The 27,998-nt window shown below is 35.6% G+C and overlaps 1 protein-coding gene across 4 annotated transcripts in view; it reads left to right on the top strand.

The window, feature by feature from the left end:
* LOC123318616 (protein polybromo-1) overlaps nt 1-26,907 on the top strand; it is a 36,629-nt gene extending 9,722 nt beyond the window's left edge. For 2 of the 4 annotated variants that reach the window (XM_044905282.1, XM_044905280.1), the window contains exons 11-20: nt 1,429-1,865; nt 1,929-2,159; nt 4,023-4,252; nt 4,314-4,480; nt 5,277-5,847; nt 8,502-8,774; nt 10,962-11,239; nt 14,148-14,221; nt 23,461-23,575; nt 26,545-26,907. In XM_044905282.1, coding sequence (XP_044761217.1) covers nt 1,429-1,865; nt 1,929-2,159; nt 4,023-4,252; nt 4,314-4,480; nt 5,277-5,847; nt 8,502-8,774; nt 10,962-11,239; nt 14,148-14,221; nt 23,461-23,575; nt 26,545-26,770 — 2,602 coding nt within the window. In that variant the 3' untranslated portion in view covers nt 26,771-26,907. Of the gene's footprint in view, nt 1-1,428; nt 1,866-1,928; nt 2,160-4,022; nt 4,253-4,313; nt 4,481-5,276; nt 5,848-8,501; nt 8,775-10,961; nt 11,240-14,147; nt 14,222-16,299; nt 16,368-23,460; nt 23,576-26,544 lie in introns of all 4 variants that reach the window. The other 2 variants (XM_044905281.1, XM_044905283.1) reach the window with 2 other exon arrangements.
* Nucleotides 26,908-27,998: the final 1,091 nt, after the last annotated feature.

Genomic DNA, 27,998 nt, shown 5'->3' with positions numbered 1-27,998 from the left:
CGCCAGCTAATCTTTCAAAGAGGAAAAATAGCAAACACAAGTATCTTCTAGTCGGAGACTTATTTCCAAGAGAATAATCAACATAAACTCTTCTCAAGCATCTGCAAGTTATGTGTCAGTATATCAATACCTATTCTTTCACAGCAAAATGAAAACACAAACACTGATCTCTTGTACTTTCCTTGCAAATAACTAAAGGGCGATTTTTTAAGCGTAGTTTTTTTTTGAAAATCGAATTAAACACTCAATTTGCATCATATATTCAAAATTTTTATTGAAATTGATAACTTGGTCTTTGACATTTTTATTTTAAAGATAACTTCATGTAAATGTTGTCCGTGGCTCCGTTTCAAAAGGTTCATTCGGAAGGTCCAATTTTTCGTCACTTTTTTGAGCATTCCTGCCTGTATTCCGCGAATTACGAGTGTTATGTTATCCTGTAAGGCTTCAAACGTGTTCGGTTTGTCTACATTACACTAACGACTTTACGTAACCCCCACAAGAAATAATCCAGAGGCTTCAAATCGCTCTTCAATCGTTCTGTTTTTTGCCCCAGTTGGCCGAGTTGAACTTGGTTGACATGTGGTTTCATCAAGACGGTGCCGCATGCCACACAGTTCGTGAAACAATGAACATGTTGAAGGATTAATTTGGTGAGCAGCTTATCTCTCGAAATGGCCCTGTGAATTGGCCTTCAAGATCATGCGATTTGAAGCCTCTGGATTATTTCTTGTGGGGTTATGTAAAGTCGTTAGTCTATGTGGCGAACCGAACACGATTGAAGCCTTACAGGATAACATAACACTCGTAATTCGCGGAATACAAGCAGAAATGCTCGAAAAAGTGACGCAAAATTGTACCTTCTAAATGAACCTTTTGAAACGGAGCCGCGGACAACATTTACATGAAGTTATATTTAAAATGTAAATGGCAAGGGCCAAGTTATGAATTTCAATAAAAATTTTGAATATATGATGCAAATTGAGTGTTTTATTCGATTTTCAAAAAAACAACGCTTAAAAAATCACCCTTTAGATAACCATTATTCGCGCTTCCTATGGATCGATAATATTCAGGATGTTCGATTTGAGATAAGGAAGTTTCTGCTGATTTTCATTCACAATATGTGGAAAGCTACTTTCTACACCATGTAGGTCAGAGGTTGATTTCAGAAACATCATTTGAGAGAGTAACTCATGTTGATATTGTTTTCTATTATTAATCATAATTACTCTTCGACTTAATTTTCACTTAAATTTCTTGTAATGAGGTTTGTTGATTTTCCGATCATTATCTTAAATTATTCTTATTATATACTTGGCAGCGTTTTACAATGGCATATTACGTGAGCGAAGCCGCGGGTTTAAGCTAGTTATCTACAAAATTGTAGTTTTTATGAGAAAGTATAGACCTCAACAATTTTTCCAGAGTACGAGCACTGTCCATGGATCTGATAAAAAGACGCCTGGACAAAGGATTGTATAAGAGGTTAGACGTTTTCCAAGACGACTTTTTCGCATGCTTAGATAGGGCGAGGAGGCTTTCCAGGACGGATTCTCAAGTGTTTGAGGATTCTGTCGAAATGCAAAGTTTCTTCATCAAACAGAGGGACGAACTTTGTAAACACGGCGAACTCCTTCAATCTACGGCCTTGAACTACACCCTTTCAGATTTAACCTCCGCGGTTGAGGCGCTGAAACAGAGTAAGTTGCTTCAAGAGTCGCTAGAGGAAGAAACTGAGACCAGAAGCTCTGATGACTCGATAATCAAGGAATCTACCAACATGAGCGTGGGAGAGGCCATGACCTGCAATCAGGAGACTTATAAAGTGGGAGAGTTTGTCTACATGGATTCCAAAGAAAAAGGTGAATGGATTTGTTTGCCGTTTATGTCTGAAATCTACTAAAACATTATACTTTCTTTAACAGGCTGTGAACCTCACATTCTGGTTATTGAAAGACTTTGGAGTAACGAAGGTCAGCACATGTTGTACGGAAACTTCTACTTGAGACCCGCTGAAACTTACCATGTTACAACGAGGAAGTTTTTGGAAAAAGAAGTGTTCAAATCCGATTGTCACGTGGCTACTTCCCTGGAGGAGGTGAAAGGTAGATGCTGTGTCATGAATGTCAAGCAGTATTTTACAATGAAACCAGAAGGTAAATACTATTATATGTATGTAAAAAAACTGCATTTAAAGACAAATAGCGGGTTTCACAAAACTTTGGTTGCCTGATCAACGATTTGACAGTCACACGATTCATAAAACGCAATCACTGACACCGTTTTATTTCTGAATAAATTGAAGAAGTAGCAATTGAGAATCATTTAATGGGAGTATATAGATCATAATTTTATGCGAGAATGATGCTCTGAATGCTCATGACTGAATTATCGATTGAAAACAAATTCACTTTTATCCTTCAATCAAGCGTTGATTCTCCGTTCAAGTTTTGTGAAGTAAGGGGGTAAAGGTATCTTTTACTACGATCTCAGCATATTTTCAGTCGTTGTTTGAAGGATACGATATATTGGGTAATGTTTTCTTAACCTGATCCAAAATTACACGGATAACTACAAAATATATTTTCAGTGATCAAAGATGATCTATTTGTCCTTCATTGTTAGAAAAATGAAATTTTCATGAACTATTATGAAAGACAGCGATAAAACGTGCAAGCCGGCAAAAGCGATAAAATTTTGAAATTTCTCAAATTCAAGATAGCTTGGAGAATGAATATTTAGCAAATATTACTGTTCAACTTATTTACTCGTGAAATAGTCATGTCTAAGATGTCTAAAAACATGGTGTATGCACTGATTCGATTTTGTTTTTGCAATTTTGTGAATAAGGGATAAGTTTCGTTCTTCCCACTGTAGGTAGCGCTATGTAGAAATTGACAGCTTATTGTTAATTGATATTTGAAAATGATTTGTGAATATGCTGTATTTATAAGCGATTATTGGTGAGTGAAAATGTATTAGTTTCGAGAAAGAGTGTAGAACTTTCATTTCTTCAACGTGTCGTTCAGTTTTCTGTATGGACAATCAAGACCTACAGCGAAGAATTCGGTGTTGTTGGACTACACCCTTAGTTCTTGGATTTGGAGACAAAACCGAATCTCAGATGAACAGTCTGGACGGATACAGCTGTTCCATGACAACTTCATCAATATTTAATCAAAGTTCAAAGGAAATACGTAATGTGAATTGTGAGCATGTATCAAGAAACATAAATAGATGACTATTCCAGTCTCTTCCACAAATATTCTTCAGGAGTATAATGGTGAACACTAAGTTTTCGTCAACTTAGATATTTCGCCAATCAACTGCGTTTTACAAAAATCATTTCGAATTACCCTCCTCGTGAATACAATTTGTCAACAGAAATAATCTTTAAGAAGAATAATAGTTACTCCTTCGAATTCTTTGATAGTGTTGAATTACATATCTGCAGATTTGTTTTTACAACGAAGATTAAAGTATAAATCATAAATATTCCTTAAAAGCTGACAAAAAGGACAGAACAGAATAAAACGAGAGAGTATCATTGGACTGTCTTCGATAAAACGAGGATAGAACGAATTCACGAAAAACTTAGGGAATGTAAAATATGAAAAATTATTTTTTTCCTGAAAATTTTTAGGGTTTTCACTCCCAATCTCTGAAACAAAATCAATTAAAAAAATGAAATAAACGATTTGCTTCTGCGTAAATTCTTGCACTGATTTGTCAGGAGCAAATCAACTAGAAAAAATTGTTGCCTGACAAATTAGTGCAAGAATTTACGCAGTAGCAAATCGTTTATTTCATTTTTTTAATTGATTTCGTTTCAGAGATTGGGAGTGAAAACCCAAAAAAGTTTGATCCACTGTTCGACTAGGTCCTGACCATCGTCTAGATTATAACATTGAATTTCTTATTTTTCCGTGTCAATTTTTCAAACCTGTATATCAAATACGCATCAAAAACCGATCACTGCGCGAGGTTAAATTGTTTTTGAATGTCATGTTTGTTCGTAGGTTACGACGAAAAGGACATTTATGTGTGCGAATCCAGATATTCCACAAAAGCAAGATGCTTCAAGAAGATAAAAATCTTCCCGGAAAATCCAAACTTGAAATTGGTCCCTAGGGAGGTACCTCTAGAACCGAAGAGGGTCGTGTCCGTATTCAGGGAAAGAGTCGAAAAACATAAGGATGAACTGGCCGAATTGCAAGAACAAGAAAGATTGATCGAGAAGGAAAAACCTGTGAGTTGTACATTGTAAATTTTTGAATCTTCGGTTTCATTAACGATCATCTATATTTTAGAATGTAGTGACCTTTGCGGATGTTGAGATGGACAATGGCAATACTTATTATGAACAGTATAACACTATCTGTAGTGGCGTGGTTAAGACTGGTGATTTTGTCTATGTAGCAGCTGACGGTGGGAAGCAGATGATTGCTCAAATTTGTAGCATTTGGGACACCCCAGAGTAAGTTTTAGGAATTTATATCTATATGTATTTAGAATCAATTGATATTTTTAAAATTGTTAACTTGCAAAATAAGTTAGCCCGAGGGAAGGCAGTTGTCTTCAATGAATATACAGCTCCACAAAAGTTAGGAAAGTTCAAAAAATTTGTTTCAAAAGTTTTCATTATTTTTCACTAATTTTTCGAATATGAATCTCTAAATGTTCACTCACTTATCTTTTTTTGCCAATTTCTTCATTAGTTCGCAGTGAGAATTAATTTTTATTATTTGTAATACAAAATCGGTTCACCCGAAAAATAAAAAAAATGAGCTTCAGTAAAGAGTACATCCTCTTCGAACATCAACCACAGCCTCTGCATACTTGATTAGTCCTCTCCGGAGTTCTTGAAATGTATGTGGAGGAGGTCGATGACAGTCCAAAACGCTTTGTATTTAATCCCAAGTGTGTTCAATAGGATTGAGTTTTAGCGACGGAGGGCTAAATGCAGAATATCATGAACTTACAGAGCTTATCGTCAAATCTCGCACGTTGCAGTGGCGCTTTGTCGTCCAAAAATAAGGAATTTGGTCCAATAGCACCATGAAGAGAGGAATTACATTGTCATTCTGTTGGCACCAATAGAGATGTATAAATTTCTCGCGCTAACACAGTGACTCGTTGAGTTAACTCAAAATTGCGCTGTAGCGCAATGATCTCGAACTGTTGTGTGCGACAAATGAATGTATCGGCTCATTCGACTCTCTTATCAACGCAGTGAATAATTCACGATAATAACAATAATACTTTTTTCTTAGCGGCAAGTGCTATTTCCGTGGACCCTGGTTCGTCACACCAGCCGAAATAGCTCATTCCCCAGCGAAAGTCTTTTATAAGCAGGAGGTGTTTCTCTCCTCCATGGAAGATACACATCCCATCGTCGGCATCGTGGGCAAGTGCGCCGTGCTAGAATACAACGACTACATATCATGCCGGCCAACGGAGATACCAGAGAACGACGTTTTCATCTGCGCTTCCATGTACGACGAGATGAACAGGCAGATGCGCAAGCTGCCACTGGAAGGTCTGAAGAAATTCGCGCACAGCCCGACGGTTACTGAAGATGAGATCTACTATTTCACGCGGATCATAAACCCACCCAGGGCAGTGATCGGTGCCGCTCCCGTGGCCGTTGAAACTCCTAAGGCCCAGGCTGCCGTTGTGCCGATGGAGGTGGACTTGACCCCGCAGGTGACCAAGCTGACCGACATGGATATCTTGATCGAGGACTCGTTGGACGGTGGACCGCCGTCCGTGGGGTCGGGAGAGATGCCGCCGGTGACGCCTGTATCGAGTAATACGACGACCACTCCCCTTACGTCTAAGAAGGTGAGTGAATGCATTTAAAAAAAAATTTATAATTAATTATTTTGCAATTGAGTGGGGTCAACAAATGATTATGGTGTTCATGGATGGCGCTGTAAATGATGAAATGATCTGATGGAAACGTGTGCGAACATAAATTAAGAACATGCGAAAAAATCGGATAGTTTACGTTCAGATGAAAGTACAGGGTGGGCAAAATTCGATGGGGTTGCATGGCAGCTCTGTAAGCGTAAGCGATAGGGAAAAATGGATGGCACGTTTCCGACCTCGATTTTCAAAAGATTGTGAATGGCCAAAACCGCATCCCTCTATCTTCTTTTGTTTTCAAGTTATAAGTGGAAACTCATTTTTTGGCTCCTTTTACTGGTCCCTCTATTTCGTAAAATATCAGTTATATCGAAAAACAAATGTTACATTCTAGAGACACCCTTTCATGTAGAATGCAGCGGCGTAGTCAAAGATTTTTTTCCGTCCGCCACTTCAGTGCTATATTTTTTTAAATATAAACCCTGTCTTATTCTAACATATTCCAGTCCCATATTTTTTTTCTGATTCACTGTATAACATACGTCGTGTCTCTGATTGTTTTTCCAATGAAAAACTCAAAAACTAGATCGGTCTAGTTGTCATTTTATTGATAATATGATAATGAACTTTATGCTCCTAAATTGTGTCAGGTTATTAAATGACACAGGCTTTGCCTTTAGTGGATTTTTTTAGGTGTTTTATACAGATATTAAAATTGTAACAACTTTGTGGATTCCAAAGAATGAAACTCATTATTATTACTAATATCAGAGATTTTGGAGATCATTTTCACTCCGGATTTTTGGAAGGATGGAAAATTTCCCAATATGGAATGAATCACTTTCGGGTAATTTTATAAAGCTGGATTCAACTGAATATGTTCCGAAACCTTTCCAACTAGTAGATGTTCCAAATACCAGTACCACAGCCTTTTCAAGCACCTTCACAATTAAGGCTGTGCCATCACTAGTATAGGTAAATTGGTAAATATGAAGTAGTCATGGAAATTTTCATAATTTCCTCATTTCCGAGCATCTTCTCGAATATCCGGAATGAAAGTGATCTCTAAAATTTCTCATAACATGACCCAACATAGGAGCATAAAGTTCATTATCATGTTATCAATGAAAATAACTTGTTAACTAGTTTTTGAGTTTTTTTATTGAAAGAACAATAAGATATATATTACATATTCTGTATCAGAAAAAAATATGGGATTGGAATTTGTAAAAATAACATAGAAATTTATATTTTGAAAAAATGAAAGTTATCACTATATTACTGGAGTGGCGGACTGAAAAAATCTTTGACTGCGCCACTGCATTCTACATGAAAAGTGTCTGTAGAATGTAACATTTGTTTTTCGGTATCACTGATACTTTACGAAATAGAGTCACCAGTACGAAGAGCCGAAAAATGAGTTTTCCTTATAACTTGAAAAAAAAGAAGATAGAGGGATGCGGTTTTGGCCATTAACAATCTTTTGAAAATCGATTTCAGAAACATGCCATCCTTTTTTTCCCTTACTCTTACAGTTACAGAGCTGTCATTCAATCCCAAATTCGATGCTCACTGAGGGCATCTCTAGACCTATAAGACTCAAAAAAAATCTACAAGGACCGTCGACCTCTTTTATCGTAAAAATAAAATATCAGAAAGCAGATCCTAGGTATCTTGATTCGTTCTCGATTTACAGGGCGTTTCTAAAGAATGACTTTTTCAAATATTCGAAGATATTCGAAAAATTCCAAAAAATTCAATTCAATGATTTTTATTTTTTATTCGATCATAGTAACAGATCATACAAATAAATTACAAGTTCAGAAATAAAGAAGGGAGTCTTGTGCTTTTCAAATGGTAATCCATAAAATTTCATGGCACAACCACGAACTCTGAGGAAAAAAAAAACATTTAATACAGGCATTCGGGGAATGAATTTTTTTAACGGATTTATTTTACAGCAAGTGCTAGCAATTTGGAAATGAATTAAAAAAATATTAAGTTCGTTATCATATTATCAATGAAAATAACCTGACTAACCCAACTAGTTTTTTTTTGGAAGAACAATTAGAGACACGACGTATATTTTTTCATATTATTCATATAAACCTGATTCTCGATAGGTACCGAAGTACCTGGAATATGTAAAAAAATAAAATAAAGTTACTAATATCACTGAAGTGGCGTACCGAAAAAAACTTTGACTGAGCCACTGCATTCTACATGAAAAAGTGCCGGTAAAATGTTTCTTTCATTCTCGATATCACTGCAACTTAACGAAATAGAGGCAGAGCCGAAAAACGACGATTCACTTATAGCTTGAAAACTAAAGAAGATAAAGGCATGCGATATTTTGAAAATCGAGTTGGGAAACGTGATGTTCATTGTCTTCTGGCTCTCGTGGAAACAGAGCTGCCATCCAATCCCATCGAATTTTTTACACCCAGTAAGCCATTATGAACATGAGCAATCGTACAGCAATTTCATAAAATTCATATCAAATATCAATACCATGCGTAGATGAATACCAAGTCATGTCACCCCCTCTCCCTGCTTAATTGAATTTGTTCTTTATATATATTTTTTTATAATTTATGGTTTTCTATATTTATTGCTTCTTGTTGTCCCAGAAAACCCAAAAGAACAAAGTTGTTACGGGATACATCCTGTACTCGAGAGAATACAGGAAGCAGATCGTGCAGAATAACCCAGAGTCCAAATTCGGAGAGATCAGCAGAATAGTTGGTGTCGAATGGAGATCTCTACCTGCCCACGAGAAACAGATGTGGGAGGAGAAGGCGTCCAAAATGAACGAGGAGACCAAAGCCAATCTGCTCCTCGAAGAACAGTGCGCCAGTCCTTCGGCAGCCTCGCCTGCGCCGGCACCACCTAACCCGGACATGGTAAGAATTCACCTTTATTCCCTGACCGCTTATTCCAAATCATGGGTATGGTCGCCCATACCAAGTACCTACGCGTAGCTTCCGGAGACGTTGGAGAACAAATAGTTTAGACTATTTTTCATGACACAACCCCCATAGTAAAGAAAAATATTTCGCGACCTCCCCCCCTAACATTAGCTTTTCTTTTATCACCTAGTATTTGTGCGAATTTTCATCAATTACACAAATAAAGAGTTAGCAAGGAAATCGCTTAAATTTAGTGAACTAATTAATTCTCTAAGGGCTGTGTGCATCGACTTATTTGATGCGAGATAAAGTTAATACTGGATTATTTCTCTGATTTCTATAGCAGTTACCATAGCAATCACTGAATTAACGTTAATCCTGTCTTAAGTAAGTTGGTGCAGTTGGGTTACAGTAGCATAAACTAATCCGTCCTTCCGAACTTTATTGACTTTTTTAGTGGGGTGGTTCTCTCGACCTCACGCATCGCCCTAGAGGGTCGCAACCTACAGGTTGAAAAACACTGGTCTAGATTCTAAAGAAAATATGAGCGAACTTAAGGTCGTTCGTAACAATACTATGTTTTAATTTATCATTTTCAATACCTGAAAAATTCAAAATCAATTGGTTGGCATGAAACCGATCAAAATTTGGATAATTGAAATATGTACATAGACCCGTACACCATTCACTTTTATTTTAGCACTCGGTTGGCCATGGAAATTTGACACATTTCACCCTGTATAGTACGAAAATGTGGGGTTATGAGGCTTGCCAAAACATTTTTGGGTTTCGAATCAACGCCGTTTTACGTGAAAGTTTCTGTTATTACGTATTTAATCACAATGTCGACTCTCTTCGGAAAATATGTGCAGTTATTTGCATAGAAAATACAAGAGATCAGTATAATATCATAATATGCACTAGCTTGAGGAGAGTTAATGTTCGTTATCTTCTTTCGCTAAAGTTTGAATACGTTACATCTGTTGTAGATTTCAAAAATATTAACCCGAACGAAGATGAAATGCATATGATGCAGTGGTTGGGAATGGGTATCTCACGAAGGAATTAACAGATTATTACAAGAATGTTAAATTCTTCAACAAAAATCATCTTGCGTCAATATAAGTAAAAGGAATTAACAGAAGTTTCAAGTCAAGATGAACTTCACCTTTGGACAAAAATTTCACATGAATAAACAATTAACAGGACAACTGGCGCGTGTTCGTGGATGTTCATCTTAATACATTGATAAAATAATAATAATTATGTATTTATTGGTACCTTAAGATATTTACAATGTATAGGACAAGTCAAATGAAAAATAGAAAAATCAATTTTTGGGAACTTATTCTACGATGACTTTCATCGAAAATCCTGTAGTAAACTTTTCGCATTAATTCACTCAAACATAAAATTCTCAAATGCCATCACTTTTTTGGGTCTCCCAATAGAAGGAAATTCTTTGTCAGTTGAAGAGGACTTCATTCACAATCTTTCTAATTGTGGAAATATTCAGCTGAAATATAAGTCGTTTAGATTCAGATGAAACATTATATAAATTCACTTACATTGATTATGTTCGCTACCGTCTGATGTATTGTGGATTTTAGATTTTAGAATATCAGGGTATATAAATATTTGAAAGCGGACCTGAATTCTAAATTAGAGGTTAAGTAGAATAGCTATAGGCTAAACTTCGCCTCATGATTGTATTCATAGAGTACAAAATAAAGGCCCTTTATTACTATTTTTATTATTTTTATTAAATAGCACTTCCTGAAACCCTTTCTCTTTTTTCAATCACTTTCGGCATTTTCGTAATAAAAATTGTTATTAGTTGTGGCAACGGCGTTACGACATTAACGACATTTCAAGAGTGCCAACCTCACTCCGTTCTAGTTACAAAAACTTGAGAAAATTATTTCATGGCCAACCGACTGCTAAAATAAATGTGAATGGAGTAAAGACTTGGTTCATCTTTGGAATGAAATGACGTCAGCAGTCAGAAGTACAACATATCAACAACGAAATATTGGAGAATAAACTTTTTCCTTGGGTTCCAAGCAGCGATGGCTGAGTTCGCTACCTGGATTAGCTCCTAACATTACCACAATGTCTGTCTCATTCTGCTATCGCTGTTGCCTGTTATATGTTCAAAATCCACTTAACCTCACTTTCTAGGTATACGAATGTCAATGGGACAAATGCGACTTCCAATTCGAGGAGTTGTCCGACTGTTTGGAGCACTGCGTCAAAGACAGGGAGAGCCAGGGCCACGTACAGGCCTATTTCCAGGCCAATCCGGACGCCGAATTGCAGTGTCAGTGGAAAACGTGCTTGCGACACAACAAGAAGAACCTCCAGCCGTTCCCCAATCTCGCGCGTCTCGTGAGACACGTCAGAGACATGCACATCAATAAGGGTAACGGCAGGGTGGTGCCCCCAAGCGAGAGGAGCAAGTGAGTAGATTGTCATTGTATTTATAGTCGAAGGCGAAGAGGAGCTTTCACACAGGATCATAATTACGGTTTTTTTTTCATACTGTTGTTCGTCCTTGACAAACCGGCGCATTTCTCTTGAATTTGATCATTTGCATTTGTTTTGCTCATTATATCTAATACTGGACCTTTGTAATCGGGAACGAACAAAAATTAGAATTTCTAAAAGTTTTAATTTAATTTCTAATTCTAATCTGGTGCTCACGAAAAAACAAATCAGAACGTGTTAATTCTGGTTTTTTGTTTCCACGGTGTTAAAAATCTTAGTTTTCATAATATGACGTGAATGATACTTGATTCATAATTGTTGTTGAAATTGTTGTTAGTTGCTTTCTCATCGAAAGCTCCTCTTTGCATTTTTTACTCTTCATCATTTTCAGTTTTTTATCTATTCATTTTCCTTTATGGTGGATTAACGAAAAAGGTAATTGATTTTTGGTGAAAGAAATTGGAATCTTTCAAGGACCCAAACCGAAAATAAATAATTCCCTGCCTGGGTGAATATTTCTCATGAAGTTGATTTGATTTCAAGAGCGTTTCAAGAAGGACAATTTGAAAGAGATTTTGCTACCGTACGAATTTCCTTCATTGTGTTTGCATGTTATTTCTCATATTTTTTTTTCAAAATTATTCAGTTTGTACGCTGTATTACCATTGGGATATTATAGTATAGATTATAAATTAAATTGCGAACAAAGTCCGGGTAAAATTAGTAGTGGTGCGTATCTTATGTCTACTCAATAAGATTTTGTTGATTGGCGCTTGCTTTTACCAAATATCTCCTTTCGGTAGAATTTGATTTTTTTCATTATCTCTTAGCGGTACAAAGTAAAAAAAATCCGGTCACACCACACGGGGTGTTCACTTTAGCCCAGGCCTCAACTTTCTTGTTATGGCTTATTCCGTTGTTGAAGAATATTTCATATTCTCTTTTTTTTTTCGGAATTATCGAAACATTTCGAGATATTCAGTTTAACAAGTATTTTCATTCAATATTCGTCATTTTATTTAGAAATATAAAGTGTAGAATCCTTCTTCAGTAGTTACCCTCTCAAGTGACATAAAAATCCTTTTGAGATTTACAGGGTGAAAAAACAGCCTGCCAAACATTGTGAATAAGAAATTGAAAAATCTTCGATGTTACACTCTGTATATTATCGATTCATAAAAAGAGCTTTTGAAAGATCTAAAAATTTCATTGAGTACATATGTCGTATGGGGGACTTTGAATAAATTTTTTAGTTGTTCCGAAGGCGCTGCTAATGAATCGGTATATACGCGGTGTTACATTGGAAATAGAGAAGATGTTTCAATTTGTTCTTCACAATATTTAGCAAGCTGTTTTTCCAATCCAATCCAACAAACCACCATCACATAAAATATTCAAAAAAATATTTTTGATTGGAAGATAAAATTGCCAGTATTTCTTTCTACGTAGATATAGATATTCTAGAAGGAAATTCGATAACTTTATTCATTTCGTTTTTTTCCGTATCGTTCGATTTTATACAGTTTATTTATCGATGACTAATCTAGTATTTCCATATGTCATAAAATGGAAAGAGAATTTTACAACAAATCTAAAAGCCGAATATGTTGCAGTTATTCTCGATTCGGAGAAACAGAAAAACGATTATCTTTCTATCGTCGTGGTTAAAGGAAAATCAGTAGGATTCTTCCACTATCTTTAATATCTCTATGGTACATGCACTCAAAAAATCATGAGAAATGTTCATTTGGCCGACGAATTTACGCCAAATTTGGTACTACTCAATATATCGAAACAAAGGGGATGTTGTCAAATGACATCTAAGACTTAAAGGAATGACTTACCTGCTCACCAGTTCGGCATGGCAATAGTGAGGATTTACACAATATTTCCATGCTAGAATAATGGAAAATTTTGGTTGAGATGAAATTGAGGATATGTTCCCTTGAAATTCGAGTTCAATTGCCTATGTCAGGAAAATAGATTAATTGAAGAGAGAATAGATAGCCCACTCCGAAAACAAGCTTCAGCGCCATCTGTTCTACAGTTACTAATTTGATACGAAACTGAATCTGAAGTGGTTTTATAAAATTTTATTGAAGTAATCGAAACAAACAAATATTTGAAGACTTTCCAAAGAAAAGTCAGTAAAAGTTTCTAATTAACTGTTGATTCTTTTCCATTGAAAAGAATCAACATGTATCATTTTTCATTAAAAATGATAGCTTATACGAATTTGTATCTGATTTTTAGTCCTCGTATTCTCTTCTATTGAGTACGATGTTGAAAACCGCTGCACTGTCTTGCAGTGTCTTAAGTAGCCCTACCCGGTTTCTTCACTCAATCATATTCACTCCAATCCATTTCATAACCATTATTTTACATGGAAACTGAATTCTCTTGTATTCGAATGATTGTATGGAAGTTTGAAGTTAGATTATATGTTTCCACGAAATTATTTTGCGCAGTTTTTCCGCCAATAGTCGATATGTACTCAGCTGAGTAAATAGGGATTGAAGTTGGTGCAAATGAATTAGAATTGGGCGATTCTTTAAATTTAATTAGTCTGCTAAACTAAGCCTGAAAAGTTAGGGCAAACGGGCAGTTGAACACTGACACTCGGTCGTCACGATTATTCACGATTGGCTTGTCTCGAATGTAACGACACATAACCATACCAAAAGGTGGCGCTGGGTACAAGAGTGGTTTATCTATAGTTTCAAGTTAATCTATGGTCAGGCATAACATTTTTAATGATTCCTATTGGCACTTCTAATTGATTAACAATGCAAAAGTTGGAAACAGTGAAAATCTGTAATTTTTAATTCCAACCCCTTGAAAAGCATTTCCTGAATTAAATATTGGTTTATTCCGAAACAGAAACTTCGTAGGAAATCATCGAGTTGTGCCAGTTTTACAACCAGCCGTTCCCCCGACTCCGGAAATTGTTTCTGGTTTGTCTAAATCAACGTTCAATGCATGTGCTTGATATTTTCTAGGTTGGGATAAACGTTTGTTATGCACATTTAGTGGACATTTCGAACACATTTTCCAATTGTCACAATACGATATAAGATCCTGCTATTATTACTTGAAAATTGATTTTTCATTTTTGATATTATCAACAATCTGCACTTTGAAAGATCTTCATAGCGAAACGAATTTGGTGTTTTTCATAACTATGGTAAATACTGATATTTCAGGAAATATTTCGCTTATGTTACAGATAAACTCAAGTGAATTTTCAAAAATAGAGTTTTGAAAAGAAGAATTACTCATACATATTTCTGTGTTTGAAGGTAGTGCTTAAGTTGTACCATATACGGCCCCTTTGAAATCAGATACCGCCAAAACGAAATAATTGAACCAACAATTTTTTCCGTAGCCTTCTACTAAAAGGAAGTGTTAAATTTCGGATTTTCAGAAGAATTTTACGACATTTTTGGTTCATAGAAAGGTCAATTTCCCTACTAGGAATCCAATAAAATAACTGGATTTTTGTAGATACGGCATCTCATCTGTCTTCAGCATGGCCGTAGTTTTCTGACAGATAATACAAAAGCAAATGTCAGTACCGCTACCTCAGTTCGCAGTTTTGACGATTTTCATTTGCAACATAAAAGCTGATTTTTTTTAAAGAAAATGGAGAAAGGCCGACAAAGTACAGTGTAACAACACTATGTAAAGTTTCTTTTTCTACAAGCGTGCGCGTTCAACCTTTTTCCCGCACGCATTTCAAGTTGCAAAGAGTCACTTTTCCAAAACGTGCGGGAAAAACGCCTGCTATTTCTTTCTCGCACGCATTTGCGTGCGGGAATGGAAATATTGTTCCTAACTCTTGCGGAAAGTGTCTTGCCCGCACTCAACTGCTTACCCGAACTCTGCTCCGCATCGTTCGGGCAACGGCAGTTTCGTGCGGGCAAGTATCACTTTCCGTACTTGATAGGAAAATAACTATTCCTGTACGAGTGCGGGAAAGTATCACATTTTCACTTTCCTGCAATCTTTTCAGTTTCGAATGTATCATTTTCTTGTGCTATTATCAGAAAAATAACTTTTTTCCACTTACCCGCAGCTTATTGGTAGAAAGTGGATTTTTCCCGCACTTGTCTGCTTGACCGAACTTCCCTTCGCGTTTTTCGCTCAGAGGCAGTGTCACTTTCCTGCACTACTGTGGGAAAGTGATATTTCAGAAACTGAAAGAAATTGGAGAAAACATTTCGTAAAAAAATAGTGTTCCCAGCTCATGCGTAAGGTGTCTTTCCTGCACTCGACTGCATACTAGAACTAAGCTTCGTGTCGTTCTGTCAACGGCAGTCGCGTGCGGGAAAGTACCACTCTCTGCACTTGTTAGGAAAGTAGCTTTTTGTGAGGTCCACCTACTTTCTCGAACTTGTTTTAGATTCAAAATGTCCCCCGCTATTGGTCGAAAGTGCGCGGCACTGGTGCGTAAAATTCACTTTACGGCAATAGCCGGGCAGAAAAATACTTTCCCGTACTAGTGCGGGAAAGTGACTTTTACGAAACTGAAATGATTGGATGAGAATAAAAATCATTTGTCGACGATAGTTATGAAAAATGATGCATTCAAAAAGTTCCAACTCACGCGTAAAGTATCTTTCCCCCACGTGACTTCTTACCGGAACTTTGCTTGCGTCGTTCGGTCAACGGCAGTCGCGTGCGAAAAAGTATCCACTTTCTGCTCTTGTTAAGAATATAACTATAATGCACCGAATGAATACATATACAGTTTGATGGAAGTTAGTTGTATATGAGAATGATTACCACGATATATCACCGTACAAGCTAAGCACTACTTTCAAATATTGAAAATCTTTCTGAATACCATAACCTGCTTCACTACGATTTTGTATTATGTTTGCTGTCGATTGTATGGCGTTTCACTAAGAGATCTCAAAATTCCTTCATATCATTATAAATATCGTTGAAGTGACAATTGCAAAATGGCTATTGAACCTGTTCATCTGTTACCTGTAGTTTTAATGCATTTTGATGTTTGGTGTTGTGGTAGGAACTTCAAGCCTTCCAGTAAGTCTACGTCTGCTTCACGAACAGCTGCTTCGGCTGCCCAAAATTCTTGTGAGTTCCTTTCTCCTTTCATTTTTTCTTAGGTAGTTATAGCTCTTGACATGCAAAGAGGTATTGGATTAGATATAACAAAAACCGATATAGAGGATGATGCATGAATACCAAATCTTGATTATTCATAGTTGAGTAGACTGGTTTTAACTTAACTATAATGATTTACCATCCAGGCAATAAAAAAATTTTTAGTGGTGCTCCCCACGAAGTACCTTGATCGTGAATGAGCCCTAAGTTTATAAAATCGAAAGGTATTCGTTGAAATTCCTTCAAATACCTGAGCTCATTCTATTACACTTTTCGTTTAAAAAATTTTATGTCCGATTACTCGAGCATATATTTCTATTCCGATATTGAAAAGGAGAATGAAAAAATCTTGTTGGAAGTCAATATCGACTTATTATTAACATAATAATTTCATAGAGCAAACATACGGTATAGTAAAAGAATATGAAAGATGAGAACAAACGGATTGGCAGAAAAAATTCCGAGAACACCTACCATAGGAAAAGTGCCGAAATCGAGGGGGAGTAGCGATAGACCGGTTTTCTCATTTAGATTAATCAGTATCGCATAATTCAACCCACGATGCCGACTCATTGAAGCCGAAAACATTTTGCTGAATTCCAGTAGCCGCATCGAAGTACTAGATAAATCGATGCGACACATGGCGTTCAACGAACTAAGTTTCAAAAATAGATATCTGGTACATTCCTTTTCTTCCTTCACAGTGTTTCGCAGTGCTCGAGTACCTACATATCTGCATCCGAAAAACACACAAGGAGGGAGAATGTAATCGTTTTTTTTTTTTTAATTTCCAGATACACAACTTTCAGATATTCTCAAAATATCGAAGTATTCTTTGAAATCTTCTATTATTGATTCATTCAGTAGACAATTGGTAGGTCCTAGCTGATCCCTTCTATTTATCTATTTTCGTACCCATAGCTTCTGATTATTCATCACGCAAAGGACCCCGCACACTTACTTAGAAAAAGCGGGTCCAGTGAATTTTCCCCATTTCTACATATTATATTTATATCAACCTTAAGAGCAATATATCAGATTTTCACGAAGGTCTTACATCCGGTTTGTTCTATAGGGCGTTCCAAAATTACAGCTACGGAAAAATGAATCTTTAAATTTTGATGATAATTCTTCTAATTCTCAGAATTTAATCATAATGCCTTGGGTTCTGAATAACAAGATATCACAGATATCCAAAAACCGCCCACCACGTTAAGTTTCGTTATACAGGCTGTTCCATGAAGCTGTATAAGTAACTAAATGTAACTTTGTTAGTGACTTTGGGACCACCCTGTTTTTTTAAAAATATGATACCATGATGTATGTCAACCTCTGTAGGAAGTTTCATTAATGTACATAGAACAGTTTCAAACTTATTCAGGTTTAAATTCGGATTTCATACAATTTTTCTTTAAAACTTATCTGTAGTTGGGAGATTGATGTCAAGGAATATAGGTTATCATTCAGTATAATTATTATGGAAGGTATTGACGGTCGGTCGAAAGGTGTTTATATTCAGGAATGTACAGGATGGACATAATTCGGTGTCACCAATCTCCTCATTTCGCTATCTTATTATACTATAAAAGTATGTCGACCTTTGTGAAAAATTTCCCTCGTGTATAAAAAATTAAAAGATTGTTGCCAAATCATTCAGGTTTTAGTTCATTACTTGAAATAGTAATTGTCAACAATTTATATAAATCATTTGATAATAATCCTTGTTTTATTTTGCATAGAAAAGTGAGAAGATCTTTCTTAGAAATGTGCCTTGATTTAGTTTCATCTTCGGGAACTGGCAAACACTGTCTAAACAAATAAAGAAATTCGTCTTTTGTAATTGGACAAAGGGCTTTGAATTCTTCATCAGTTAAATCCTTCTCGTCATGATACCTCCATTTAAGGCTTCTCCATGGCAATCGCGCATTTTTTTGTAGAGATTTGAATTCCGTTCATTCTAATGTTTTTCTTGGCGTATCGTATAAACCAACAAGGAGAGGACGAGGCATAAAAAGATCCTCATTCATGTGGTATCTGCAAATTCTAGCATTCTCACAAACATATACATATAACCTGCAAAGATCACCACCGTCTTCGGCGTCTTCATTGCAAATGAAGCACGCATGACTCGGAGTTTGACGCAAAGTATTTAATTTAACTGGTACTGTAGAATCATCATTTGTGTCGTTTATTTCTTCAGTTATCTCTTTCAAACAATTAATGCAGTTAATGCACAATCTCGTTAATTGGGCTACTTCAACTGCCGGTAATTCTAATACTTCACGCTTCAAAACAGCCAGATTTTTTTTATCGACATCATCTTCTCTATCTATTCGTCTGAGGTTATTAAATGGAAACTCATGATCACATAGGAAACATGCAGATCTATTTCGCGCATTTATTTTATTTCTCAACTACAGATAAGTTTGAAAGAAAAATTGTATGAAATTCGAACTTGAACCTGAATAATTTTGCAACTGTTAATTGTACATTAATGAAACTTCCTACAGAGGTGGATATACATCATGGTATCATATTTTGAAAAACTCAGGGTGGTCCCAAAGTCACTAACAAAGTTACATTCAGTTACTTATACAGCTTCATGGAACAGCCTGTATAACGAAACTCAACGTGGTGGGCAGTGTTTGGATATCTGTGATATCTTGTTATTCAGAACCGAAGGCATCATAATGAAATTCTGAAAATTAGAGGAATTATCATAAAAATTCAAAGATTCATTTTTCCGTAGCTGCAATTTTGGAACGCCCTATAGAACAAACCGGATGTAAGACCTTCGTGAAAATCTGATATATTGTTCTTAGGGTTGATATAAATATAATATGTAAAAATGAGGAAAATCCACTGGACCCGCTTTTCCTAAGTAAGTGTGCGGGGTCCTTTCCTTCTTAACTCCTTCTTAAATAGCAGTCACAATGACCTTATTACTTTATCACTACTCGACTAAACTACTAGCCTAGTCTGAACAAGGTTATATGGTATACTCGAAATGTAGATTTCTGCCAGTCCGATTGTTCTCATTACCTTGAAACCACTTCATTTAATATGAAGGATATTTCAATCAATAGCACAAGACTTTGAGTGTGCTCCAATTCAGTTGTTATATCACACAACATGGTAATGACTTTGGTATATACAAATTAGTAAACATGGAGAGATGATTATGAAATAAGTAATCGTAGAATTTTTGGGGGCATTTGGTTTTCATACCTCATTTTTTTGTATTCTTTTCTATTAATATTGGTGATGATATTGTAGGAACCATAGTTCAGATCAAAGAAGAACCACGATTCATTTTTCTTCGAATTACCAGAAGAAGACCCAGTTGCAGGAAAGTTTATTAACAATTCTCAAATAAAATTTGAATTCCATTTTCCAAGGCAACAATGGAAAATTAAAATTTTAATGGAGCCTTAAATTTAAAGGCACTTTGCTGCAACTGGACGAAAGGATTCTGTTTCATCGACTTCAGAATTCAATTCCAACGACATCTATTATCTTATCCAATTTTTTTTATTTCGTTTTTACCTTCGTAATAAATTTTATACCTTTCGATGTCACTTCATGGATCTTCAGTCATAGCGTGTGTGGAAAGTATAAGACGATTGTAACCTCTCGATTCTGTTTATCCGTTCGGTGAAAGGGTGCTATGTCGCATAATTGATGCCCACATTTTGAACTGCTGGTGATTATACATTCAGTCAGTAGGCTTGCTAGATGTTACATTTGTTGGAAAATATTCTGATTGAATGACATTTTAAGTATTTATCGAATCGTACAACGTAGAAGTTATGGCTGTAGTAGCTTTTCGTAAAATATGATCACTATCGAAATGATTAACACTGAAGAATTAATGGCGGCCTGATTAATCCGCTAGGACTAGGAAGGATGGACAACCTTTAGCACTTCAGGAAGGAACATTGCAACTTCCTTGGTAACAAAGAGGTGACAAAGGGAATGTTTCAAAAGACCCCGCACCATTCTTATGAAAAATGGGTTCTGTTGTAGATTTTGATTTCCTCGGCAAAAGTGTTCATGACCACAAGAAATCATTCTACTACAGGATGTTAAAGAATGAAGCATTCTGCTCGGTGTTACGATGTAACTCTTTATTTAACTCTATAATTATAAGCTGCTCTTCTAACTTGCATGCCAGTATATCATCATCAACATAGTTGTGATCTAAAAGGGGTTACAAAAATGAAATATATAAAAAGGATACTTCAAGTATTTTTGTACCACGGCATATCACAAACATCGTGAATATACTCCATTCACTTTTATTTTAGCACTCGGTTGGCCAATAATTTTCTCAAGTTTTTGTAACTAGAACGGAATATGGTTGCACATGGAATCTCGTTAATGTCATAAACGACTTATATTCAATCTGAATGTTTCCACATTCAGAAATATTGTGAATGAAGAAGATGATAAAGAATTTCCTTCTATTGGGAGACACAAAAAAGTGGTGGCATTTGAGAATTTTATTTTAAGGCGAACGAATGCGAAAAGTTACTACATGATTTTCGATTAATGTCATCGTAGAATAAGTTCCAGAAAATTAATTTTTCTGCAAGCGTGCGCGTTCAACCTTTTTCCCGCACGCATTCCAAGTTGCAAAGAGTCACTTTCCCAAAAGGTGCGGGAAAAACGCCTGCTATTTCTTTCCCGCACGCATTTGCGTGGATTAGCAGGGGTTTTTCCCGCACGCAAATATTATAGAGTAAATTAAATTCTATCATGTTTCTATGCATAGAACGTCAGCGATGAGAAACCCATAGTAATGACATGCAGAATCACGTCTGTCATTATATATGAATTAATCAAATGAGATATGATCTGTTTCGTGAAATGGATACATTTGTATATTTCAAGCGCTTGTAGAAAAAATATTGTTCCTAACTCTTGCGTAAAGTGTTTTGCCCGCACTCAACTGCTTACCCGAACTCTGCTTCGCATCGTTCGGGCAACGGCAGTTTTGTGCGGGCAAGTATCACTTTCCGCACTTGATAGGAAAGTAACTATTTCCTATTTTTCATTTCACTTGTCCTGTTCATTGTAAATGTCTTAAGAGATCAATAAATATACAGGGTGTTTCATGAGTCGGTGGCCATATCCTAATGGTGAATGCAGGTCATCCAGGCGTTTCAGAAAAGTTGCTTGCTTTGTATTCTAAGGCTATTAGTTTCCTAGATGATTCATGAACCACTGTTCATGGCTATCGCAAATTCAGGCAGTGGCCATAACTCTGGAATGCAAGGTCCAATTTCGATCAAATTTTATGGGTTTGTTCACTTCAGAAAGCTGTTCCAATTGGCTCATGAAATATCAATATTTTCATAATATGTTTTTTCTTTCAAGCTCCAAAATCTTTATATTTCACATCCCTTACAGAAATTTCGTTATTGCCTTGAGAAACTACATAATTCATTCTAAGAAATTTAATTTTCACTTTGCATGGCACACTTGTCCTAAGGGAATAGGAACCGGACCAATTCATGTTAAGACAGACCATTTTGGGTAGATTATCTGACTGCCCCTTTTCAAATCCTTCATCGACTTTCATTATAAACTTTGACAGTATCGGCCGTAGGTATGATTCAATACGAAACAAAGAAATAGGAAAAAAATTAAGTGAAAACCGGTTGGAATTGTCTTTATTTTTTATTTGTTCATTTTACATGTTGTTGAATGTTTGTAAAGGATTATATGTGATGTAGTACTGTAGTACAAGTTTAACTTTTGTGGGAAACCAATGTTTATTTATGTTTACGGATTGAGAATTTTTTTATGTTGTTATATCATATTTGAAAGAATAAACATTATTAGTTCAGAATTCATCAGGACTGCAAAGGAGAGACAGGACACAATCCGACAAAACGAAATTTCACACTTTCATCGGACTTACCCTTAATAAATATTGTGAAAATTAGTTGTATGAATCAAATCATACATATACAGCATACAGCAAATATGAAGACATGGGTTAAGAATAGATAAATCATTCAAAAGTGCAAAGAATAATTTAAATTAAAACGAACCAACTTTTTTATGAAATTAAGAATTTTGATGGCTCTTTTTAGTTGTAGTCCAACTGAAAAGTATCACCATCCCTCGATTATCTCAGTTATCTTTAAATTTACCTAGTTCTGATAGAATTTTTGTCGTAGAATCCAGTGGCGAAGTAAATGTTTCCCCATCATTTTTGTTTTTTAGTTATAAAATAAAGCAAACATATGAAAATTCTTGAGCAGTTTCGCTTCTAATTCTTATCATTCTGTATCTCAGTGGTACGTTTTCTTGGGTTGGGACACTTCTGCCGAGGATGTCAAAATCTACAACATAAAATAACCTGAGGAAATTTAACCGAACCTAATTTTCCTTTAAGGATGATGCGGGTGCTAGGTCCTTTAGTCAATATGAGTGGCTTCTTCTGTGATCAATCTTTTCCAGTAATTCATATCAGTTTTTAAGTTATTTTAGTAATTCTTTGCATGCGAGATGATTTACATACGTATGTATTATTCGTTGGGATAATACGGTTAGGTAGAAGGAGCGATGTTTGTACATATTGAGTAGAATAAATAGTATAGAACGAATGCCACCTTCACGGTTTGAAGAATCGTAACAGCCAACTGAATTCTAATCGATCAAAGCTAATTGAGAAAAATATTTTTAATATCAGATCGTTCCATCAGATTAAGATGGGGAAGTATGTTAAACTAATTATTTGCCTACTCGTATATCTTCCATCACCACTAATAATTACTTCCAGATCTCTTTTATTTCACAGAATTCTAGTTTCTTGTTTAGGATGGCCATAGCGGATTTTCAGTGGTTATATTGAAATAACTTTTATCATTCACATTAAAGGCTGTTCGGTTCTCACAACCTTCAAGTTGGTATTTTTAGAAATAAAAAAGAATTTCTTCGTTCTAGTAATATTCAAAATGAACTGATGAACTTTTCGGGGTTCCGGTATATTCTCAGAACGAAGAACAATAAAAAAGTATTGCATTATTCATCATGTTTCAATCTCCTACAGCCACATCCACACCACCAGCGGCATCTCCGCCCGTACCTCAGAAACAGCAGGAACCAATATTCATCTCAGTACCCCCAAGGCCCCAGAGGGTTTTGCATTCAGAGGCTTATATCAAGTAAGTATTTATTTGATATCTAAATTGGTCTTTGCTGGCTGAAAGATGTTCGATCATGAACTCGACTGATTATCTGCTTTTTATTCTCCATATAGTATCTCCATTATGACCATTACGTACCATAAAAATACCAAAAATTCAAAGAATCCCACTCTTGAAACTAAGTTGGACGCTATATAATGAATATTTGAACGTTCCGTAAATTGAAAGTATTCTTCACATTTTCTCGTATAATGCGCTGTTTTCGAGTAATTTGACGTTCAAAAATAAAAAATATGTGTGAAATTCGAAAAATTGGGTACTCTGACCGAATGCAATTTCACATCCACAGATGTGTAGTGTCACAGATTTAGCTAGTGAATTTTTTTTTTTTTTTTTTACTAAACAGTGTATAATTGTATCAAGGTTCAGAATGAATTGTAATATACAATGAAATGTACCTAATACTGGCAGTAAGACGCAAGTCGTTAGCCATTTGCTATAGCAATAAATTTTCTCTCTCTCTCTCTCTCTCTCTCTCTCTCTCTCTGAAGGTAATTTTGTTTTTCCAGGGGTAGCACAGCTCATTATGAAAACTTAATGGTTATATTTTTTTATCAGGGCCGAATCAGAAAAAATGCTGAAGGAAAAGAGTGTTTTTTTTAATCTACTGTAATATTTTTACGATTCAAAGATTCACTCTGTATAAATATAAACATAACATTCACCAGATCCGTCCCATTGAACTGGGAATAATCTGGTCAATTATGTTTTCCAAGTCGATCGCCAACCTTCAAGAATTTTACTGAACAATCCTGTATTTCGCTCCACATATATTACAACTACAATGTGATACAGAGTATAAAATAGTGCATAAAATTCATATCATGGTATTAACCATTTTGTCAAATAATGCTTGAACAGGTCAATTCTTCCATGACTAATTTCCTTTATTTACTTTACCAGGGGCGGATCCAGGATTCGACACAACTTCCCTCCCTCTGTTTCCCCCAACCCCAACTTCTGTTCAAATTCAAAAAAACACTTTTTTGCTAATGCGCAGACAACTTGATGCTTTTATATTTTCAGGATGAAGTGAAAAAACTGTTACCTGTCAATAACAAAAATAATAACATGAAAATATCAAACAAAATAGTTGTATTCGGATACTGCTCCCAGATTGGAGTTTTGGTGGATTATTCAAATCCAATGGCGTAAATTTTCGGGAATATCATATCATGTGAAAATTTAGTGCAAGAGAGGGATGAGTTTTTGGTCTTGAGGGGGGTAACTTTTTGTGACAGAAATGGATACACATTTCGTTGCTGAGTATAATTTGTTCATTGATAGGTTTTTATCTTGGGTATTGAAGTTTTTTGCTTCAAATTTTTACTTTTTTTGCGTATTTTGACGTCAATGACAGATACTTTATGGATGATTGATGTTTTTGAAATGTTGTGTCCGTAGTTATTGATGAAAGTTAAAAACGCATCTATTATATATTCATTTATTTCAGTTAATTGAATATTCTTTTCAAATAACTCATCAGTTACTAATCCTACAACAAGCCACTGTTTGTATAACACTTCAAAATCATCAAACACCCCAAAAGTGTGGTTACTTATCCTGCTTTATAGTAAACTCTCTGTCATGTTTCGACGTTTTCAGAATTCTTTGGAAAAGTTGAAGAAGCGTTCTGTAAATTGTTTCCTCTTTATGTCAGATAGTATTTCCTCTCTGTAATAAAAAAGTTGAAATAAAACACATAATACAAAAACATTTTTTAATTTTTTTTTCAGTTCTTTTTGCATGTTCTTTACTGCAGAAGGACATCGGCCTAAACGTCTAATATAAAGAAGATGCAAACTGAAAAGCGTTTCATTTAACTTTCCGAAAAAAACTGCAAACGCCAATAAATGATAAGAAATGTATCTCAAAATGCATAAAAATTCAAATTATCCAATTGATCATTTCACTACAGAAGGTCTCTAGAAATCATTGTCGTCCGGAATGGACAACTATTTTCATGCTGTCTCTTGAGACAAGATGTGAAGTGAGCGATTCACTTAACATTCGTCGAAATAACAATTTCCAACATGGGACAACAATTTGCAGGTCATGAGTCCCTCATTTTGAAATTCCATTCTAGACTTCTTCTTTGAGGGATCCTGACTGTTTGAGAGATAGCCAATCAGAATCTCTAGATGAGGCACTTCAGCCCCGTTAGCAATTTTTAGATTGGCACCTTCTCAGATCTTAAGCTATGGATAAATGCTCCTAACCGGAACAACTGTGGCTTTTTTTGAGGAATTCAAACCATTCCACCTGGCCCTACAAATAAATGCTGGAGCTTGGGCCTTATAGTTGCTTCTCTTTTCGCTGCATTCAGCAGCTTGTCTCCAGTCATAGGGCCGTGACTTATACCCTGTTCCATGGGATGCTTGAGGCTTTGTTCTTACTCTATTTGTCCTCCTTTACTTGGGCTAGCTACCAGCGCTTGCATTTTTCACAATTCGGTCTATCTGAGTCCCATGAGTAGAAAGGGAAATACAGTAACCAGCAGCTGAGTCCTGGATGCTCCTGTATGCCAATTGATCACAGAGTTCTCCTGGTATCCGCAGTTCACATACTGAGATCATCAATCCACAGTTAGCGGAGTCCTCATGATGTTATATTAGAAATCAGGGCGTTAAATCCCTTGCATGCTTGGCAACGTCAACCCTTGTGCAAACCCTAAGTGATCCTAAGCTATAATAGTCTTAGTGCTTAACTTGGACCTCATAGACATGAGAAACCCTGCAGATTCCTACACCTACACATCATGGTCAAGGTGCTGACTCTTTTGTAGTAATCTTACCTATAAAACTCTGAAATTCTTGAACTGGTTTCAAACAGAGGTATACCTATACCCATGATTGAATTGGTGTGCTATTGATGGTTTTTGTACATGAACACAAATTTTCGTCTATATCTATTCTATTTTTTGCCAGGTACATAGAAGGGCTCCAGGTGGATAACAAGTTCATCTCTCCGTGGGAAAAAGCGTTACACGCCAATCAAGAAAATACACCAGCTCCAGATCCAGAGAAACTGCAGAACGTGTCTGCATGGTTAGGAAAGAAAGCTGATCAACAGGAAAATGTACTTTCAGCTCTTTGGGCTCTGAGGAATCAATTAATGAAAGATACTTTGGGACTATACAAGAAATATACTTGAGTCTGCAGACAACTTGAGACTCTGCGAGAAAGATATCATTAAGATTAGCAGATAATTTATTGAATCAGATTTTTTCGTATTCGAAAAATGTAATATGATTTGTTCCATAGCACTCGAATAATAAAAATTACTTTCTATGTAAGTTTTTTTTTTGAGAATTTGTTTTCTACTCGCTCCCCCTTTTGGAATTCGTAATCTTATATTTGTCACTCTCATGGACCATCCTCAGAAAAGATAGAAATCCTTTCAATTTGCTAATCTACATCTTGATCATCCAGAACGTTGTTCCATTTTTCCATTATTTTACTAAATGTTCCACTTATAATATATTTTCATAATGATTTTTCACAGTTTTTCGAGGATATTTCCAATTATTATTAGCTCTTCAATCATTCTCCGAAATCATAATAATACTTTCTACATCTTGAAAATCCAAATTTTTTTATTTTTTTCGCTACTCTGCTTAATATTCCATTTATAAAATATTTTCGTTCAGGAAAAACTTAAGATAGGTATTGAACAGAATGTACCCCAAGTATTATAAATCGTTTTTAATTATCAGGTAGAGCGCTTTTGGCCAATCGCCATCCTCACTACCTCTATAATATTGTCAATATAACAAGTTTGTTTTGTTGAAATTCGTTACTTACTTGTCAAGTTAAATACTACAAAACACAATTATTCGATACATCTCTACACGTACAATAAATAAACTAAATGCATCCACTATTCCTACTTTAGCTAATTTTCTTGATCTCAATCCAATGGAAATTGTGGAAACTGCGTGATTAAACAATTTTTTCTAGGTTAAGTCTTCGATAACATTATTTTTGATAAATCGATAAAAATTTCAAAAAGAGTTTATGACAATATCGAAATCGCCGCAAAACCAACCAACACATTAGGAAATTTATTAATTAACTCAATAGACAAAATAAACCACCTAGAGAAAAGTGGCATTTCCAAATTAAATTGCAACGACTGTGAGGCCACATACATAGGGAGAACCTGCAGACCATTAACACTCATTCATTCAGCCCTCAGAATAATTCAGAAATTATATTGCATACTAACAGTAAAAATTATACACGGTTGGATTTTCTTGAAAATATACTCATAGAGAATGAGATTTCCAGAAACATTAACTGCTTGAATATACAGACGAATATAAACTTGAACAAATCATATATCCCTTTATTTAAGGCATGAATTATTGGATCGTTCGGCT

This window comes from Coccinella septempunctata, chromosome 8, assembly GCF_907165205.1.
Source record: "Coccinella septempunctata chromosome 8, icCocSept1.1, whole genome shotgun sequence".
In the NCBI taxonomy this organism is placed as follows: Eukaryota; Metazoa; Arthropoda; class Insecta; order Coleoptera; family Coccinellidae; genus Coccinella; species Coccinella septempunctata.
Note: the sequence above shows the minus strand (reverse complement) of the source record. Positions and strands in the feature narration are given on the sequence as shown.